Source organism: Pleurodeles waltl, chromosome 7 (genome assembly GCF_031143425.1).
Source record: "Pleurodeles waltl isolate 20211129_DDA chromosome 7, aPleWal1.hap1.20221129, whole genome shotgun sequence".
NCBI lineage: Eukaryota > Metazoa > Chordata > Amphibia > Caudata > Salamandridae > Pleurodeles > Pleurodeles waltl.
In genome coordinates this window covers 150,085,648-150,107,814 of record NC_090446.1, presented here as the reverse complement: position 1 = coordinate 150,107,814, position 22,167 = coordinate 150,085,648, and the positions used below count along the sequence as shown (strand labels likewise).

Here is a 22,167-nt window from a genome sequence, read left to right as displayed (position 1 = left end):
CCCAATAGCCATACACGGTGCCTCTGGAGTTTACCCATCATATCAGGGATGCTGCTATTCCGCAGGATGTAGGCGTCCTACACAGAGCCAGGGAACATAGCATTTACCTGCGAGATGTACTGGTCTGCCAAACAGACCATCTGGACATTCATCGAATGTTAACTCTTCCTGTTCCTGTACACGTGTTCACTCCTCTGGGGGGGGACCAGAGCTACATGGGTCCCATCAATAGCACCTATGACGTTGGGGATATGTCCAAGGGCATAGAAGTCACCTTTCACTGTAGGCAAATCCTCCACCTCAGGGAAAATGATGTATCTCCTTACGTGTTTCAGCAGGGCAGACAAAACTCTGGACAAAACGTTGGAAAACATAGGCTGGGACATCCCTGATGCCATGGCCACAGTAGTCTGAAATGACCCACTTGCAAGGAAATGGAGCACTGACAGCACCTGCACGTCAGGGGGGATTCCAGTCGGATGGCGGATTGGTGACATCAGGTCTGGCTCCAACTGGGTACATAGTTCCTGGATTGTGGCACGGTCAAACCGGTAGGTCACGATCTAATGTCTTTCTTCCATTGTCAACAGGTCCACCAGCGGTTGGTACACCGGAGGATTCCGCCATCTTTTCATATGTCCCAGCGGACGGTGCCTAAGAAGGACAACAGCAAAGAACTAGTCACTATTCCTCCAGGTATGTACCCACAGTTACACACAAGACTACACCACTCACAAAACCCCTTCCTGTATGTGTGTTGATTATAGGCCTAGCTATGTGTGACGCAGTAGTGAATTAAGCCATGTGGGCCCCTGAAATGGCGGCTGCCTGACCTCTAAAATGGGACAATGGAATTGTGGGGTAACTGCGCTGGCGTTGGACACCGTCGCAGTAGGCGGTCGTAGAGCGCGGCGCAATGCTGCATTGGTTAACATTGGACCCTACGGGTCCCAGGAGCCAATGAACAGGTGCGCCGGCGGGGATGATGCGCCCCACCGCGGACGTCACCACCATTTTCTATCTCTTCTATCACTAGATACCTGACCTTCGACAGGAGAGGACCTACACTGCTAGTGCTGCTGTGACCTCGGTCTGGAAGCGACGATGGCTGCTGCGTCTGGGGAAAGGGCCCCTGCCTTCACTGCACAGGAGTTGGAGAAACTTGTGGATGGGGTCCTCCCCCAGTACATGCTACTCTACGGTCCTCCAGACCAACAGGTCAGTACACAGGGAGCACGTTGGATGGGCTATGCCTGGGTGGAGAGGGCTGGTTGGAAGAGAGAAGGGTGCAGAGTTCATAGAACATAAATGCATGGGAATGAATGGGCCACATGGCCAGAGTGGGGAGGGGGCCACTCACATTGACGGTGCAGTAGGTAATGACTGTTCCTCTTTCCTTGTGCATGTCATGTAGGTCAGCACCCACCAGAAGAGGGACATTTGGCGTGCCATCGCCAAGGAAGTCCGGACCCTGGGGGCCCACCAGAGACAGGGCACCCACTGCCGTAAGAGATGGGAGGACATTCGCCGCTACAGCAAGAAGACGACGGAGGCTCAGCTGGCGATGGCCTCCCAACGTGGGAGGGGTGCCCGTCGCACAATGACCCCCCTGATGTTCCGGATCCTCGCGGTGGCCTACCCGGAGTTGAATGGGCGCTTAAGGACATCACAGCAGACACAAGGAGGTGAGTACAACCTCATTCTGTGGACTTTGCGTGCAGTGGAGGTGTCTGGGTGGGGGAGGTGGGCTGTGGGTGTCCCTAGGCCAGGGCGAGTTAGGTAGGCAAGGCCCCTCCGTAATGTAGGCCATGTGGCACTCTACCCCAGCTCAGAACAGTGGGAAGTTGATATATAGTTGCCCCTTTGCCATCCATGTGTGCAGATTTCTACCATTGCCATGTAGGCCATATCCCAGAAATTGCATGTGCAGAGGGCAGGAGCACGGCGTAATGCATGGGGCTGCTGCGTCTGTCTTGTCCGCCAACGGTAGCGGTATGCCATGCACTAAAACTCTCTTTCTTCTGTCTCCCCCCCTTTTCCTGCTCTCCCTGTCCTTTTGTACATCAGCATCATCAGGCGGAGGTACAGTGGCACCGGAGCACGAGGGAGCTGCATCCCACATGGCCATGGAGGGCCACACCACAGACTCTGAATGCACCAGTGGGACGGAGGGTGAGGGGAGCTTCACGTCGGCCACAGGATCACCAACCAGCGACACTGACTCGTCCGCCGATGTGAGCTTCCCTGTGGTGGTGGCACCATCTGTGCGCCCCACTTCTACAGGTACAGCCACCACCTCCCCTACCAGCACCGCCCTCCCAGCAGCCCCTCAGTGTTCGCCCCGTGCCCGCACACCCAGGAGGGTGGGCATCACCTTCGCCCCAGGCACCTCAGGCCCTGCCCCTGTCACCCCTGCTGCCCTCAGTGAGGAGGCCATTGACCTCCTCAGGTCACTCACTGTTGGGCAGTCTACCATTGTGAATGCCATCCAGGGTGTAGAACGAGAGTTGCAACACGGTAATGCATTCCTGGAGGGCGTTCATTCTGGTCAGGCTGTCCTTCAGCGAACCCTGCAATCTCTGGCCTCAGCACTGATGGCAGCCATTGTCCCTGTGTCCAGCCTCCCCCCTCCAACTTCCTCCACCCAGACCCAATCCCCTGTACCCCAGCCCATCCCAAGCACACCTACAGACCAGCATGCACACAAGTCAACACCCAAAAGTAGCTCAAGCAAACATAGGCACCACACACACCACAGGCACTCACACAAGCATCACACCCATACAGACACAGCAACATCCACCGTCTCCACTGTGTCCCCCTCCTCCTCTTCTCCCTCCTCCCTCCCAGTCTCGTCTACACACACACCTGCATGCACCACATCTAAAGCACTAGGACTCGCACCAGGACACCCAGCACCACAAGCCACTCACCTGCACTCACCACCCCCACTGCCATTTACACGTCCCCTGTGTCCTCTCCCAGTGTGTCTGTGACGCCCCCTCCCAAAGTACACAAACGCCGGCAATCCCTCACCCAACATCCATCCACCTTACGACAGCCTCCAGTACCTGCACCCAAAACACCTAAAGTGACACCTCCTACAACCACCTCCTCTTCCTCCACTCCCAGACCCCCTCCAACTACCCATTCCAGTGTCCGTCAGAAACTGTCCCTATGTCAAATTTACCTTTTTGCCCCCACCCCCCCTCCAATTCATCAGTCCCGTCGTAGCGCCTCAGCCAAAAAGCCTCCAGTACCAGTCGTGCGTGTTCCAGGTTTTTGGAGTGCACCGTCCACCAGGGCAGGCAGTAGGACCCGGAGCCAAGGCACTGTCAGTCCACCCCCTGTAAAGGCTCTGAAATTGGAGAGTGGACGACGGGTCCGTGTCAAGACTCCTGGTGGGACTACAACTGAAACGGGATCGAAGGCGATTGGTGAGTCAGCTGTAACTCCAAAAAAGGTGGGGAAGGTCCCGAGGAAGTCTCCCCAGCCTGTTGTGAGTGTCACGGTGGAGAAGTGCGCCATCATTTCCGGCGGTCCAGACACAACCGCCAGCACCGTCGTTACTGGTCAGGAGACCACCGCCAGAGTCACAGCCCAGGAGGGCCCAAGTATTGTTACTGGTCAGGAGACCACCTCCGGAGTCACAGCCCAGGAGGGCCCAAGTATCGTCACTGGTCAGGAGACCACTGCCGGAGTCACAGCCCAGGAGGGCCCACGTATCGTCACTGGTCAGGAGACCACTGCCGGAGTCACAGCCCAGGAGGGCCCAAGTATTGTCACTGGTCAGGTGACCACCGCCAGAGTCACAGCCCAGGAGGACCAAAGTATCGTTACTGGTCAGGAGACCACCGCCGGAGTCACAGCCCAGGAGGGCCCAAGTATCGTTACTGGTCAGGAGACCACCGCCAGAGTCACAGCCCAGGAGGGCCCAAGTATCATTACTGGTCAGGAGACCACCACCAGAGTCAAAGCCCAGGAGGGCCCAAGTATTGTCACTGGTCCAGAGACCACCGCCGGAGTCACAGTCCAGGAGGGGCCAGGATGCCACAGCCCCACTGGGCAATGATGGAACGTCATGCCACACACCAATGTCCAGTGTGGAGATCGTCATGCCACACACCAATGTCCAGTGTGGAGATCGTCATGCCACACACCAATGTCCAGTGTGGAGATCGTCATGCCACACACCAATGTCAGTATCAGAACCGCCATGTCAAAGCACTGATGAACAGTCCTGAACCGCCATGGCAAAGCACCGCTGAACAGGGCACAGACCGCCATGTCAAAGCACCGCTGAACAGGGCACAGACCGCCATGTCAAAGCACTGCTGAACAGGGCACAGACCGCCATGTCAAAGCACTGATGAACAGTCCTGAACCGCCATGGCAAAGCACCGCTGAACAGGGCACAGACCGCCATGTCAAAGCACCGCTGAACAGGGCACAGACCGCCATGTCAAAGCACCGCTGAACAGGGCACAGACCGCCATGTCAAAGCACCGCTGAACAGGGCACAGACCGCCATGTCAAAGCACTGATGAACAGGGCACAGACCGCCATGTCAAAGCACCGCTGAACAGTCCTGAACCGCCATGTCAAAGCACCGCTGAACAGGGCACAGACCGCCATGTCAAAGCACCGCTGAACATAGCAAAGACCGTGTAGGTATGAATAGGCCGCCACATCAGGAATCCTTATCCCATGTGCAGCTGGGACAGTGACAGGACAGGAACTTTCACGGGGAGACTCATCCAGTCTGGGCACCAGTCCCACCCAGTACCAGTAGAGAACTGCATCTACTTGAGAGACTGTGGCTTTGCACTCCCCAGGATGGCACAGTGGGCAACCCACCCACTGTAGAGACTTGAGAGACTGTGGCTTTGAACTCCCCAGGATACATCAATGGGATGGAGCCCAGTCGTGGATCTGGCTTTGCATTCATGTGGCTGAGGTGCCCCCCCTTCCCTTCCCCCTGAGGTGCCTGTAGTGTTTCTATCTGATGCCCCGGCAGTGTTCTCTCTGATTTTGGTCAGGTATCTATTGTGGGCCTCACCCATGCATTTTTTGACTGTTGGTGCACGGACATTGTTGTGTACATATCTGCACTACTTCTTGTATTGTATATATAATTATGACAGATTTCGAGATATATATCAGTATATTTTTGTATGACATGTATATTGGCACATTACAATGTTTGACCGCAATTCGCTTTGTCTTTGCATTCTTCCGGGGGGATTGTGGGTTGTTCATGTGATATTTTTGACTGCATTGGTGTGTATGTTGTGATATGCGAGGGTGGGGGTGGGGGTGTTTAGTGGGTGTCCCCCTAACTTTTGCCTCCCCCCTCCCCCGTGTCGTAGGTGCAGTACTCACCGGTATCTTCGGTGCCTACGTCGCTGTTGGTCGTAGAGGAGCAGAAAGACAAGGACAGGTAGTATTTGGAGTTCCGGCTCCATGGAGTCATCGTTCCTCATGGAGTGTTCAGGTGAGCGTTTTCCCATAGCAAAAGCTGTTTCCGCCGTGTTTTTATCCGCGGTGAATCCGCCCCGGAAAAGGTGGCGGATTGGTGTGTCCTGATACTATGGGCGGTACATTGTCTCCCGCCTGTCTGTTGGCGGTGACCGCCGCGCTGCTTGTCTGTACCGCCGTGGCGGGCGGTGTGTTAAAGTGGCTGTCTTTGTTGGCGGTTTCCGCCAGGGTCATAATTGCCTTTTTTTGTCCGCCGGCCTGTTTGCGGTCTTACTGCCGCTTTAACACCGTCCGCCAGGGTTGTAATGACCCCCTTAGTTTCTCTGTCTTTGAAGTTAATGTTGGGGGTGTAGCCTACTTTTCAGTTCCCACTTCTCTGTCCTGTCCTTTATCCAGGAAGCAGCCTGTCACAGCAGGATCAGCTTCAAGTTTGATAGTCCCACAACACAGGCCATGAGAGTGACTTGAAGATCTTACGTGAATGTCAGCCTCACCGATATATGCCTACCAAGAGGTTGTGGCGTTACGGCCAGAGCTGACAACTTTGGAACTGGGGACCAGAACCATGTACGGGTCTCAGCGTTGGCTCAACATCCTGTGATTCTGGGCAAACCACTCAATGTTCCCTTGCTAAAAAAAAAAAAAACATGAATATTACCTTGCGTAATGTAAGTGGTCCTTATGTAAAGCGCTTCAATACCTTACGGTCGAGTTTATGCTATATAAAAGTACAAAAAAAGAGTCCTTCAAAGGCAACAACCCTGTTCTTTATGAGTACCTGTCTCTGCAGTGTTTCCTTTAACCAGCCCATCCTCTTCATCAGACCAGCCCATCCTCTTCATCAGATGTCAGTGATCCACATCGTCACCATGTAGGGGACTTTTCCATCTCACAATGGATAAATACGTACTCTGGATTTTGGCGTGACCTCAATTGTATTTCCCTTCTTTTGCGTTGATTCAAAATTGTTACTTTCAGGTTCGTAGTTAAAGCAAAGACATTTACTGTCGCTGACACTTAGTCACTTGCACGTAAAGAAGCCACAGGTTGCGTGTGTACCTAAAATGAATGTGCATTCATGCCGCACACATGAATCTCTCGGGTGACTGATTTGTTTTTGATCCCAAAAAGTTCAAACATCATCACGTCTGCCCTCCTAGAGAAAAAAAAGAGTGGGAAAAGATGGTTTATGTAAGAATAAGCCACCGCCCCCGCCTCGTCGGAGTGCAGCGTTGCGCTGCGTGGATTTCCCCCTGTAGGGGGCGCACCTTTGTGATCCAACATTAATAGGCTCTCCCTCGCTGGCCGCCTCTAGAACTGGGGATGGCTCCGTACTCTTGCCTGATAAGTTGTCTACCTAGCAGGACCTACACCGCAAGCGGCAGCAGCGGCCGGGAAGACCTCCCCGCTCCAAGGCTGTATAGAAGGCAGTGACCGCTCAGAGCGGAGGACAGTCCCCCGCAGGGTTCAGCACAGGGTTGTTTCTCTCTGGATTTGGCATTTGGATTTCCCGGCATTTTATCCCGTTTGTGTTCATGGAGCTGCGTTTATTGTTACTCTTGGGACTTACCATCACTTCCAACGCAGGTGAGGATGGGAGCAGGGCTGCGGAGAAGCGGGCATAGCAGGGTGCATGGTTAGATACCGGGCTCCAGCCTGCGCCCCCTGAAGCTCAGGGCCGTGCCATGCACCGGCTTCAGGCTGAGTCTGACCGGGCTGCGGCGAACTCCACGGACACACGGGGAGAAGGGCGCCCTCTACTGTCCGGGGCGTGGGTGGGCGTCGGGTAAAATCATGGAAAGCACCCAACTCGTACTGCGCGCCCTATTGTTTTCTCATATATTATACATGTATGTTTTTTCACGCACGTGCCTAGCCTCTCCTGTTTTTGGAATAGTCTTGGCATCCTTTCGCTTTGCATGAGCACGCCAATAATATTTTGCAGATGCTCACGGTTTTGAATAGCACTTAATACAATATTTGTGCAAAAAATAGATGGTTTCACTGTTGCAATCAAGCCAGTAGGTCACACGGAATTATTGCGCGTTGTAACAAAGATGCATATTTTGTAATGTACCTCGACTGTGTGTGTGTGTGTGTGTATATATATATATATATATATATATATATATATATATATATATATATATAAAAAAAATTGCAGGTCATCACATATAAGATTGCAGGTCGTTAAAGTCTTAACTCACTGTGGGGCCACCGGTAATGCTTGCAGCGACTGTCACAGTCCTACTCATTTCTTCCAGGCTGCCACATATCTCTTAGTAATTGTGGAATATCGAAGAAAGAAGGGGCAAAGGGTAGAGGGATGCGTGAGGCTGGTACACGTGTTGCGAGCCTTAGCACTGACAGTGAGCAAAGCCCCAGCTCTGTAAGCAATCCCCTCCCGTTACACCTTATACATATATGTATGTATACCGATTCTCCATAAGATAACAGCCTATAAATGTGTCCATATAGATTCAGTGCACTGGCATGTTGCCTACATGTTCAAGATAATATATATACACACACTTACATCAAGTCGTCATTTCATTTTTGATTCTATAGCCCATATTTATAGTTTTTTAGCGCCGCATGTGCGCCGCTTTGTGACGCAAAAGCGGCGCAAAATTACAAAATACAGTTGTATTTTGTAATTTTGCGCCGCTTTTGCATCAAAAAATGACGCAAATGCGGCGCTAAAAATAAGTATAAATATGGGCCTATGTTTGCAATCTTTGCATTATCCACGGGGATGGGAAACAAGGAGCTTCCTTTTCCAGGTTGTTACGTACATTAAGCGAAGTCAAAATCACTTGCCGTGGTGTGTATGCAGCCAGTGCCGAACCAGCGCGTGGCCTGGTTGGTTTTAGGTTTCAACTTGATTTATGTAGCGCTTCCTACCTGAGGTGCCTAGGCGCTTTCGATGGCAAGGTACTTTCGACAGATAGGCGCCTCCCTCCGCTTACAAGGTGCCAAGGCGCGTTCGATGGACGGGCGGTTCCTACGTCTTACGAGGTGCCAAGGCGCTTTAATGGGCAGACGGGTCCTACCTCTTGCAAGGTGCTTTCGATGGGCAGGCGATACCTTCGTTTTACGGCCAAGGCGCTTTCGTTTAGCAGGCAGCATGCTTCATCTTAGGCTTTAGACAGGGAGTGAGCCGAACCGTGATGTACATAATCTTTGATTCTCAGCATAAAACCCCCATTGCGCAGTGGCTTGAAGTTCCCTATTGACTGAGCACAGGTGCACTTTGTGCCGAGACGCACTGGACGCAGAAGAGATGAATGAAAAGAAGTAGACATGGGGAAGAAGTCCCGCGTGTAACTCTCAATTCAACGCCTGTCCCTCCGGCAGGGCTGTGCACAGACGGCTTTACGTTTGATGTCCCTGAAGCAGAGCTTCTGGCGTGTGGGGAGGGACACCAGGGTATTTACTAAACCACGCAAACTGGCTTTGCACGGCTTAGTGAATAACAATTATTTTGCGTGGGAGCTTGACGCTACCCTGAAGCAAAATCTTAGGAAATCTGCCCCTACATGTTTCATTCACACTTTTACTACCTGCCGCAATGGAGCAGGTCAGTGAAATGCGCTGTAAAACCAAATTAAGACCTTGTGGCCATTCCTGGTTCGCGTGCTTTGTGATTTCAGACCAGTTCACCGGCACAATCTATCAATGACAATCTATCAATGACAGGGTGCCCGGACTAATGTCTTCGATTCGAGTGGCAAGGATCATGACAGTTAGACACCGAGCCCTTCAAAAGTGAAAGCATGTGTTCTGTGCTTAATGTGGTTAGGATGCTTTGGAAATATGCTCGTAATATTTCGGTAACACTTGTAATTCTGTACATGGTGTCTGTGTGCGAGTGAAACATGGTGTGGCGATGGGTTTAGATGTGCTTTTATTGTGTTTTATTTGTATCTAGGCGTGCGTTCTTGCTTAAGATTGCTGTGATGTGTATGTCGTGCACATCGTGCTTGTGTCCGGGGTCTCACTTTTATGTCCTGTCATTTGAAACGCCTGGTCTTCTGATATCTTTGCGACTGTTTGCAGTGCTGATAACGTTTTTTATAGTGTATGTGCTTTGGCAGTTGATGAATCTGATTGAAGGGGTGTGTGCGTTTTTAATTTCTGGTGCTTGGCAGCACAGTGTGCAACATTCATTTTACGTTCCAATGTTCACCTTTGACTTTTGGATGTGTTGTTTACGCTTTATTGCGTGCACGTCCTTCAAAAGTTGCATGGATTGCATTATAATTACTTTAATAGTGTGTCACGGCTTGTGTAACTACGCCTTCATCTTTTAATTACGTCTCTTAAGGCAACGTGTAGATTTAAGAAATAATAAGTAGCAGCGTTTGTTTAAGATATTTGCATATTTATGTGACTTGTGTGCGCCTTGAGTAAGTTTGGAGAGAGCCCCAGTGTGTGGGCATGTGCCTATCTGCCCTGTTTGCGTGCTAATAAGTAAACCAAAAAATATTGGTAATTACTTGGGGTCAATTCCATGATAATTACTTTGGGCCATATTCCAGTCCATCGTTTTTTTTGCCCACCATGATACCCCAGAATAGACCCAGCCAAATACAAAGCAGCCTTGCTCCTGCGCCAATAGGAAAAGTCCAGCCTGAATTACTAAGTCAGGGCCCTGCTTTACCTGAACACAGGCAACCCAAGACCAGTTTCCTTTCCCCTTGTTGCTGCTTTTCAGTCAGGTACATCTTGGTCTCAGTGTCACAGTGAGCACAAGATCCACGTCTGACATGTCCCTTGCACTGAAGTCAATGAAAAGTGATGGGTGGAGTTCTTGAATTAATCTCAGCTATTGATATTTACCCCGGCTGAATCCCAATTCATCATTTTTCCCACCAGGCCATCTCCTGTAGAAGTGTTTTTTAATATTAGCTTACTGTGTAGTGAGGGTGTGCGTGCAAAGGTGGTGTGTAATGTGTCTATGTTGTGTGTATGAGAGCTGGGTGTTTAATGGGTGTAAGTTTAGTATGTGATGTGTTTAATATATTATGTATAATAGATGTGTATTTCACAGTCTGAGTTTCTGTGTAAGGTGTGCACTATACAGTGTGTTTATGTGTAGGGTCTTGTTTAGACTGTTTAAATTTCGTGTGTTTATGAGTGAAGATGCTTTTATATTGTGTAGATGTTTTTTATGTGTACTGAGTTGGATGTGTGTACATTTAGGCCCATATTTATACTTTTTTAGCGCCGCATTTGCGTCGTTTTTTGACGCAAAATCGGCGCAAACTCACAAAACAATTGTATTTTGTTTGCGCCGCTTTTGCGTCAAATAAATGACGCAAATGCTGCGCTTAAAAGGTATAACTATGGGCCTTAGTGTGCGTTTAGTGTGTGTTTACGTTGTACATATCGTGTGTTTAAAATATTCAGAATTAGTGCTTGCAACATATTTGTATTTAAGTATGTTTCTTAGGCTTGGTGATATCAATATGCATAGTGTGTGAGGTGAATGTTTACAGTATGTCTGTTTAGTGCGTGTTTATTGTATGCAGGTTTTGCCTTCTATTTATATGTAGGGTGAGTTCATGTCTATAAGTGAGTACATGAGTAAGTACTGTATGTGTTGAATGTGCTTGTGTCTGCTGTGTTTGTTTAGTTTATATATTTTGTGTGTGTGTGTGTGTGTACAATGCACTTAAAATCAGTGCAATGAGCGTGCTTAGTTGTTTAAGATGTATATGTCATGTGCATATGTGTAACATGTGCCCTCTGTGTCCCTTGCAGGCTTCTCAGGAGCAGCGTCTATACCTCAAGGGCCAGGGGGGGCCAGGCTGAGCCCTCAGCGCAGGGAAGAGAGAGAGGCACACGGGGAGGCCCTTGTGCCAGCCCCTGCCTCCCGAGGGTTCCAGGGCACGCAACAGGAGGGGGTGCCCCTCGGTCCTGCAGAGACTGCGCGCCCCAAGAGAAGAGACAAGCGCTGCACCTGTTACACCTACAAGGACAAGGAGTGCGTGTATTACTGCCACCTGGACATCATATGGATCAACACTCCAGAGTGAGTCTTAGCACCCATTGTCTGTGCGCACTAATACCACTGGGATGGGGGAGGCGTAGCTCCTCCTTCCTTCACACCTACATGGGGTTGTATGATCATGGCATGTCATTATTTACTGTGGGAGTTTGCACAATATGCACTGCAAGCGGAATTTCTTTTGTGCACTTTGGTTTGTGCTCTCTGCTCTCTATTGTGGGTATGTAAGTTAGATTACTATGGCTTTGAGTAAAAAACCGAGCTCAGCATCCTTAATCTCAACAGTGTTAAGTTGTGATTCTGAGCCTAACTGCCTAGCCCAGAGAGTCTCCAAGAGGAAAGAGCCTTGGGACTGTAGCTGACCCATCTTTTCTTTTTTCTTCACCAGGTAGAGCATTGGTAAATATAGATAGTCTCTGCTGGCTCATTAGATTCAACCTCGTTTACCAACCACGGGGATGTAACCAAGGCCCCTGCAGCCCACGCGGTGCAGGGGGTCCCCATCCCTTCAGCGGTGTCCCAATAGCACAAGACCAATGAATACCTGTGAGCTACTAGAAACACTGGAGCCCCTCTTCATATTCTGCAGGGGGTCCCACTATTTTGCTGTACTCCACTGCCAACCACGAAGCTGTGGTTTGTGTCTCACTGCCTTCCCCCCTGCATAAGCCATTTCTCTCTCTCTGAGTTGAACATCGTCTAACATCATAATAAAGTGAAGTCGCAAAACGCCACTAGTTGTGGGATTCACAATCTCAGCCTTTTAAAGAATTTGAGATAATGAAATCTCCTTCCACCTACCTACTTGGATAATGATATGTTAGCGCCACCTACAGTGCCGGGACGGCTGTACAAGCTGCCCTGGCGGGAAGGAGCTGATGGGAGGAAGCGGCTGAACGAACAAAGGTCAGGGCTCGTCCCGGGCCCTGCTAATCGCCAGATCATATTTATGTTGTTTGCTTTCAGGCAACAAACTGAGAGCCTGCCGATGGTGGCCAGATAGCCCCAACAAGGAGCACGTATTGTCTCGTGAATGGACGTGCGGGGTACTTTTCCCCCAAGAGCGATCTCAGATGAAATATCATTTGGTGGTAGAACCCGGAATCCTCTTGACTGGGTAGTCTCGGGGTTCTCTGCCGTGGCAGGCTCGTATATCCTCGCGTTTTATGAAGGTGCCTTTAGACACTGTAGTCACAACACCTTAGGACAGCAAAACAATGTGTTGGCTTAATTAGCATCTACTGTCCTATTGTGCAGGAATCAAAACGATTTGTGTAAAATAAACTGCACCCCAGCCCCAAAGTGTTGTCTAGTCATTGCCTATCATGTGTGTTGTAGGTTTGTCAATGTAATGCACACTTTCGGATAATATGCTCTTTTTGGTTTGTGCCAATTTAATGGAACTGTCTGTTGTGTTTTACTGATATTTTTGAGGTTGTTTTCCTTGTCTTACTAAACTCGGCGTTCAGACTTATTACCTTCTAGAACTATCAGTGGGACATAGGGTTTATTCCATCTCATGCTTTATCGAAGTTTGGTAACTTAAGAACATGTCAAAATAATCTGAATTTTAAAGGATGACTAATGATGTATCCGGCTTCGTTATGGGTCTTAGGTTTTGTAACCTACAACCTATCGTCCTAAATGAGGTCTGCTAACTGTGTTTGAATAACCAAGCATACTGCTCAAAATCAATTATAATGCGCGTGCCTTAGTCTCTGGAGTTTGTGTAGTGTCAAGTCACTCAGATATTTCACTCAGTTTCTGCCTCACATATGCAAAGTCTCACTCCAATCAATTATGGTACAAATCAAAATACTTGAACAAACAGAATTACACCTTAAAGCAATTTTGAAGTTGAATAAACCTTTGAAGTTATGAATTTCGAAAACATTGCCAAATTATGGAAATACCTTTAAGAGGGTGCAACTGGTTGGATTTTACTCCCCGAACCACCACTTTACTGAACGAAAAGGGATAACAAGTATTAACATTTAATATCTGTTGGCTACAATATTTGTGCCTCTGTAGCACATTCCTGATTTAGTTGGAGTAATTCACTCTGTAAGAACTTGTTTCAAATTGGCAGGAGAGCAGGGTAGAAACACCTGCCCTGGAGCCATGCGTCTCTCAAAAATAAATCTGGTTATTTCACATAGGAGTGATGAGCAGTATCGTGACTATCGTATGCTACATTTCCTTTTTCTTGTCGTTAAGACTTTTGGCATGATTTTAGTTCTTTATCCCTTTATTCAGAATTGCTGTTTCTAATGTCTGCTCGCAACAAAATACTGTCTCAGGGGGAACACTTGCTGAATTATAGGTATCCAATTACATATGCTGAAAAGTAATCAGTCCAAATAAAACGATGGGGTTTATTATGTTATACAGACATACATGTCTATTACATCTTTATATATATATATATGTATATATGTTCACACGTGGTTTTCGTGGCAATGAGGGAGACACATACAATCATATAAAACATAATTTACAATACACAACAATACATAAGAGTTCAATGCCTTACAGGACTTCAGTATACATTTTCCATGCTACCTACAATAGACCTCACAACACAAAGAGATAATTTCTTTCTGTGGCCATCATCAGGACATACAGTGGCCTCCTAATAATGCATGGCCCTAATAGCAAAGAAGATAGACAGCAGTAATTCATCAAACTACAGCTCATTGATTTAAGACCTCCAATAGTTTGTGGTATTTATTATCATTAATTTGCCACATTGGTATGACTGGCGGTCTCGACCAGGCCAGCAATGCAGAGCAGCCTCAGGCATAAAATAGAGATGTAGGTGTTCAGTGGGCTTTCAGTTTTCATGTGGTCCTGTGATAAGAAGTCGTGCATCCACTGCACCCACAAGGAGATTGAGTGACTGGTGTCTAGACACAGTAACTGAAGCTCAGCAGCTGTAAGAGTACAGTGACTATCAGGCCGAGCAAGGGGAAGATGAGTTAAAAGCAAGCAGAACAGTCCAGTATATACTTTTAGTAGTGATGGCGAGTAGGTCACGTGACACAGCTGTTGTAACGCCTGGATGGATGATGGCTCCCTTGACCTGGATGAGGTCGTTCTTGGCAGTGGTTCAGAAGGCACTGGCACGAAGGCCTTCTTTAGATAGCACTGGAGTACAACATGCAAGTAAAGTGGTGCTAGGAGTTTTTGGGATCGAAATAAGAATGAAACTGGAATGAGCTTAGTAGAGAGATCCGTAAAACAAGCAAACATACAACACTACAGATAAACGGTTATGGCTACACCTTGTAGGAGCTAAACAGTCACAAACATGCAGCGCCGCAAAGAGACATCAGTGAAGCAGATGGATTGTGACAGCGAATACAAAGGTAGGAAGCTGGTGCTTTCTTGCTAGGTAAACAATGTGGGCATCAGCAGAAGGACCTGCTTTTGCATCAGTTTGGGCATTTGATGTGCTCCTAAAACCCCCACATGGATGAGGCATAGTCTGGTGAGAAGCAGCGATACTTGGCAGATCTTGACCAGTGTTGAGGACATTATGGGCCTGATTTATGAAAAGTGAGCACCGCATTTACTTCATTTTTTGACGCAAAAGCGGCGACAACTTGCAAAATATAATTATATTTTGTAAGTTTGCGCCGCTTTGGCGTAAAAAAATGAGGTAAAGGCAGCGCTAACGTTTCATAAATCCGGACTTATTGCCTCACTGTCTGAGTCTGCAAGTGGCGCCCATCACCCTTACCTGGTTACTAGATTGTGCTGGTACCACAGAAGGGAACCGTTTAATCGTAAAACTCAACAAATGGAATATTGTAAATTAAAACAGTGTATTTGTCTTGAAGCTTTGTAAGGATGCCAAATAATGGTATTTGCAAAAAAAATTTCTTTCCACCGTGCCTGTCCGAAGAAGAATTCTGTATTTTTTAAATTTGATATCTTTTATTGGTCCAGCAATAACAAGAATCCGAAACCATGGAAAAGTAGAGGGGCTCCTGGAGATCACAGAGGTCACCAGGCCCATTTAGTCCACGTGCGTGCACGTCTTTTGTTGATGCAGTAAAGTGAGTCTGATGTATTTTTATTGAGGGCAGAGGTTGGAGCAAGGGGTGTTTTGAAGTCCTCAAAGGCAGCGAAGTTGTTTGTCTGGACCCTTGCTAACCTTTCGGACAATTATTTCTGCTGAACCTATCAACATTTTTCTGACGAAAGTGCTAAGAGCGAGCATCCTAGTTCTTCGTCTTGTGTTGTGAAGGCGACTGCCTCAACGCATGGGCGGTGCTGTGTGTATCGAGAGAGACGACTTCCCTGGTTTGTGGAGTGAGCGTCTGAACGCATTGTGTATCAGTCTTTGAGGATAACCGGCCTCATGCACGCTGCTTTATGTTGTGAGAGGGAACGCCTCAGTGCACTGTGTATTGTGTTACCAGAGAGAATGATCCCAGTGTGCAGTGCAGAATATGTATAATTCATGTGTTATGGAAGTGTTTTTTACAGGATGACATCAGTCCCTTAGAGCACTAAACAGTCGACAATGCAGTATAGATTTTATCAGGTGTTCATTAGTGAAGCAGGATGCTTTGTTTCATGCACATTGTGGTTACCAGGTCTCTTTTTGGGAGTTGCCAGAATCAGATATGGTTTTGTTTTGTTCTTTGGTTGGGGCTCAAAGTGGTTTTTTTTAGGTTTTGGGCCTCTTTGTACACAAAGGCCCAGAATGATCAAGGTTTCGTGTCGCCCTTGAGCCATGCAAGGTGGCTCAGGGTGACGCAAAACCTAGAATGAGATTTACCATGCCAAGCAGAGGCACCCTGCGTTGCGCGGCATGGCTAGGTAAATGTAAATGTAATGCAAGGCAGAGCAAGTCGCTGCCCTGCGCTACACTGCACCGGAAAGGCGTTAAATGGGTGGAGCGTGGGTTTTCACACGCATCCACCCATGTATTCTGACGCATTTCCAGATTTACCATCATTGGTAGACTTAAGAATGCGTCAAAATTGTACGCCTGCCCGATAGCGGTGCAACAAGGAGAAATATTTTTATTTTGTTGTTTCCTTTTTTAAGTGTAGTGCATTCTGCAGCACAGTTAGAAACAGGAAAATGGCTCTAAAGAGTCTGTTAATGCACGAAGGTGCACCTTCGAGCACAAAACCAATCCTGCCTGTAATGCCTGGGTTGGAGCTAGGCTGTATTGACTGCGCCAGCGCAAGTAGAGGACAGGATTGTGCCATATCTTGATAGACTGGGGCCTTTCTGCCCTCTCCCCGTCATGCGATGCAGTGCATTGTGTGATATAATGATAAATATGGGCCAAAGGGACCTACACCCATTTTTTCTACCTCTAAGGTTTGATGGACTGACTTGGAGTTTACAGCTTGAATACAATGGATGGTCTGAGGTATGACACCTTAGATCGCCTGCCTCTGATGTAGGAGGCTTTGTGCCTGCTGCACAGGATTTTAAAAAAATCCTCGGGCTTCTTGGAATCCATTGAGTGGTGTCCATGAGAGGTTTAATGTTGTCCCACTTTTTCAGGCTGAGGTTCAGTGTTTCGGCCTAGGTTAGACACAGCTGTTTTCCCGCACATGTCATAAATACATTTAGAGATGTTGTACTTGAAATCAAATCATTTCACCAAGCAAATGCTGCCCTAATTTTTGTGACAAACATCTACAATTGAAGGATGTGAAGTTCAATTACTCACACGTGTTAACACGTTGTAGTCATTGAAAAAAGAGGTGATATGGCAGGTCTCTGCAGTACACTTTAGTGGTGCATACATTTCATGTATTCAACTTCTTTAATCCAGATTTGCTGACTAGGATCCAGGGTAACTCTATACTGCCCCGGAAGTGATGTATCAGAGCTTTATATAAACTCCACCCTTGCACACTGGTCTTTTTTTCCTGCACCTTTTGACACGGATCCAGAACATTGCTCCTAAATTAATCGCTCTTCTGACAACTCCTAAAACTTTACATGTCATGCTAGCAAACAATGTCCCCACCAAAAATGACAGGATTCAAGCTGTGCTGATACTGCAGTAAGTATACATCAGTTATGGAGCCACACAATGTACCTCTGTGGTGCTTGGGCACGAATAAGCTGTGGTGCTTGGTGTCTGGGCACATGTAAGCCGTGCTATAAATGTGCTATCACACAATTCCAAGATGTTTCAGGACCAGGAGGCAAAGCTCTACATTGCCAAACAGAAGAAGAGGTTGCGGTCAAAGCATAAACCCTATTCCAAGCAGAGGGACCCGATCGCAGCCCCGGTCTCAAGGTTGTTCCTGTAAAAAAAAAAAGAAATCTCTGGCAAAGTCTTCCAGTAAATAAAGTCAAAGTCTCAACACAAGCACAAGAAATTCAAGCGTACTCGACTCCGTCCCACTACTGAAAGTCTAGTGTGACGCACTAGGGTGCCAAGATAAAAATTGCAGTCTTCCAAATTCTCCTCAATACGGACCGATCCTGCTGTTGGTTCTGGCTTACTCTTAATTCCCCGGTTCATCATCAATCCAACAGTAAACAGAGATGTTAAAAGAGGCCATGCTGCAAATCTTTGGTGTGATTCCATCCCCCTTAGTGCTGCTTTCTTCCCTACAAAGCTGCAGGTGTCTTTATTTGTTCTTTCTCTGGCTGGTCTACGCTTGACACCATTTACCCCGGTAGGACCCACTTAGAGGCTCTTTCCAACTCAGGCACTGACTTGCACACCCGCTCCAAAGTCCTTGTTGGTTCCCTCTGTATTGGCGCCACCGGTGACTCCATCAGCACCAGTCGAGGATCCGATCCTGAAGATGAGGTCCAACCCTGAACCAACATCGGACTGATCCAAGCCTATGTCATGGTATGAAAACGCAAGTCGTGATTATACAGACATGTTACAATTCAGTACCTCTTTCCTGATGCTGGTAACATTCATGCTGCATTTTGTTCTGATTCAAACCCAGTCAAAAATACCCAATGCCCCTCAAGACACACGATGATGATGAGGAAGGGGACAGTTGATCCACATCATTATGCTGAGGAATCATTGTATGCAAAGTCACAAAATGCCAGTGGGCAAGACATATCTCCTGAATCATAAACAAAGTGCTTCATCTGTAGTTGTAATTTGGAGCATAGCTGAAGCACTAGAATTGCAGTTATCCAGGAGAGACAAAAACAAATGTATTGATGGAGATCATTCAACCAGCTTCGTCTGAGCTGTTACTGTTTTTTAATGAATCCCTTACTGATGTCTTTCTGACTACATTGTCTAAGCTATGCTTGGGCCGCTAGTTAGTCTACCTGTAGATCGACCCTAGGTGTCCCAGACTTCCTTACTAAGCACCCTCCACCATAAGGTTAATCCAAATTACTTCATAACCAGTCCTCTTGGTAGGGAATCAAAAAGAACTGATGCTTCCTGAAAGAAACTGTTTTCTTCTGCTAACATAGTAATCTGACCTATTAATGCCTTTTTTGGCTATTTGGGGTAGTTTGCTCTCAGGCCCCCATAACGTTTTGTCCACATAAGCTATCCGCAGCAAGTCTGATCTCTTTTTACCAACAATTATAAAGGTACCCAGGGTTTGTGGATTCCCCTGGAGGGGACCAAGAAATTAACCATATTACAGCTACATTTTTTGGGAAAAATAGTGAAAAAGTGAAGCTGAAGGACGCGTCTGTTTTTTTCCCTGCAAATGGCATCAATGAAGGCTTACTTTTCTAAAATCATGATGTTCCCAGCTGTAAGGAACAGGCAGACTTGAATCATAAAAACAATTTTTTTCCACACAGTTTTGGCATTTTATTGGGACATACCCCATTTTTCCTTTTTTTTGCACTTTCAACCTCCTTTCAGTTAGTGGTAGGAATGGGTGTGAAACCAATGGTGGATCACAGAAAGCTATACATTTCTGAAAAGAAGACAACATTCTGAATGATGCAAGGAGTCATTTGTGTAGATCCTTTAAGGTTTTCCTACAGAAAGTAACAGTTGAAATAAACAAATATTGAAATTAAGTTGAAAAGAACAGCTATTTTCATCTGTAACTTTTTCTAATTATGGCAGATTTTCTAAAGCAATATACCGCTATGTCCGCAGAACAATTCTGGTTGTGGGAATATACAGGGCTTGTAGGTTCACCTAGAACCCGATGTACCCAGAGCCAATAAATGAGCTGCACCTTGCAATGGTTTTTCATTGTGTACCCGGTATACAGCAGTTCATTTGGAAAAATATAAAGAGTGAAAAATAGGTATCAAGGAAACCTGTGTATTTCTAAAATGGGCACAAGACATGGAGTTTAGAAGCCGTGGCTATTTGCACATCTCTAAATTTGTGGGTACCCATAATAGCATGTAAATTAGAGGGCATTTCTTGAAATTACTACTTTCTTACACACTGTCTTACATTTGGAAGGCACAAATGCAGAGAAAGACAATTGTTAATAACACTTGTTCTGCTATTTTGTATTCCCCTAAGTCTCCTGATAAAAATGGTACCTAACTTGTGTGGGTAGGCCTAGTGCCTGCAATAGGAAACAGCCCAAAATGCAGTGTGGCCACATCACATTTTTCCTCTGAAAACTGATCCTTTTCTTGCAGTGTGCCTAGCTGTCGATTTTGTGCTTTAGTTCAGCCGACACCTAGGCAAACCTGTACATTTTTGAAAACTAAACACCTAGGGGAATCCAGGATACTGGTAACTTGTGTGACTTTTTGCCACATTTTTTTACCCAGAACCCTTTGCAAACTTCCTTCCACTCAACATTCTCCCAAGTCTCCCAATAAAAATGGTACCTCACTTGTGTGGGTAGGCTTAGTGCCTGCGACAGGAAACGTCCCAAAATTCAACATGGACACGTCCCATTTTTCCATTAAAAACTGCCTTTTTTTTTGCAATGTGGCTAGCTGTGGATTTAGGACCCTAGCTAACCTGTAACATGCCTGTCACAGCAATCACACCGGCTGACGGAGTGTGTGGACTGGCGTTTGCCTAGTAGTGTGTGTAGTGACCAGCAGCAAGTCACTACTCACACACTGCCAGCCAAGTGCCAGCTCACACACACCACCAGCCAAGCAACAGTCCAAACACACCATCAGTCAAGTGCCAGTCCACACACACCGCCAGCCAAGCACAGGTCCACGTACACTGCAGCCATGTGCCAGTTCATGCACACCGTCAGTCTAACGGCAGTCCACAAACACCATCATCACATTTTTTTAACAAAAAAGAAAACACAAACCAGTTGTAAGTAAACACAAGACTAAAAGCACAGCAGCTCAGACTACATACATCACACTAATGGCAACAGTGAATCTGAACAAAAAACATTAAACAATATAGGCCAGGCAACACTCACGGGTGCTCCCAAAAACTCTTTTGCATGTGGTGCAATCTAAATAAAACATGTAGGCTTAGAAGGAGATTCAGGGCAGTGCTTACAATTCTCTTTCTGCATGCCGCTTTACATACAGACTCTACATCTCTTACAAGGAGTGTTTTTATTGGTGTGGGAGGAATGTGATCAGTAAAGTGGCAATCTTTCAATCTAGCTGCATCCTCCACCACTCCAACTCTAGGAGCACTTGCTTGTTTCACCACAGCAATGCTGCTTATCACAGACTCCAGACACTGAACAAACTTCATCTTTGATTCCAGAGAACAATACTTGAACACAACAAAAGCATTAAAGGTTGCTAAATGGAACAGATAGAGAGCCAACTTCTTATACCAAATGTATGCTTTACGTACAGCAGTGTAAGGTTCTAACCTCTTATCTATTCTGTATACACCTCCCATGTGCTTGTTGCAGTCTAAAATGCACTCAGGTTTGTGCACTTCAGCACCCTGACCTCAAACAGTCACTGCTGAAGTACTTTAATCATGAATGGTAGTGAGCATGTAGACATTCCTCCTGTCTGTATATTTCACAACTAGAAGTTCATCACTACGCAAGGTACTATACTGTCCCCTCTCAACATTTTTACAAACAAGCTCCTTCGGATAACCTTTACGGTTAGAGCGGACAGTGCCACAAGCAACAGTGTCCACTTTGAACAATTCCCTGAACGATTTCACACAAACGTAGAAGTTATCTACACATAAACGGTGACCTTTGTTAAAAAGTCCTCTACCAAGCTTTCACACAACTTTCTCATTAACTCTGAAAGTGGACAGGCAACCAGGGGGGGTCAATAGTGGAATTCAGAAATTATATACATATCCTGTACTACTCTCAGACAGCATATACATCTTAATTCCAAAATGTGTCCTCTTATTAGGAATTTACTGCCTAAAAAATAAATGTCCCTTGAATAGGAACACAGCAACTTCTTTTCCTGGAACATAGATCTCTGAAAATTGATCTACAAAGTGATCAAGGACAGGCCGAATTTTAAGAAGACGGTCACAATCAAGGTGATCTTGCGGAACAAAGTGCAGTATCCAAAGTAGAAGCAAATACAGATTACAACTCATGATTGCAGGAAATGTGGCCATTGCCATCGAAATACTGGTTTACCAATATGGAGACAGCGACGGCTTCATTATCAAGCCCATCAAAAAAGTTAAACCCAAGAATTTCTTCAACTCATCCAGATTTGTGGGAGTCCACCAGGTAGGTCTAGATTAGGGCTTCAGTCTGGCACTGTTACCCCTCAAATACTGTTCAGCATACAAATTAGTC

At 46.8% G+C, this 22,167-nt stretch overlaps 1 protein-coding gene across 1 annotated transcript in view; it reads left to right on the top strand.

The window, feature by feature from the left end:
• Positions 1-6,817: 6,817 nt before the first annotated feature.
• The window catches only part of EDN3 (endothelin 3), a 306,240-nt gene continuing 290,890 nt past the window's right edge, over positions 6,818-22,167 (top strand). The window contains exons 1-2 of the mRNA XM_069243422.1: positions 6,818-7,065; positions 11,245-11,515. Coding sequence (XP_069099523.1) covers positions 7,014-7,065; positions 11,245-11,515 — 323 coding nt within the window. The 5' untranslated portion in view covers positions 6,818-7,013. The remainder of the gene's footprint in view (positions 7,066-11,244; positions 11,516-22,167) is intronic.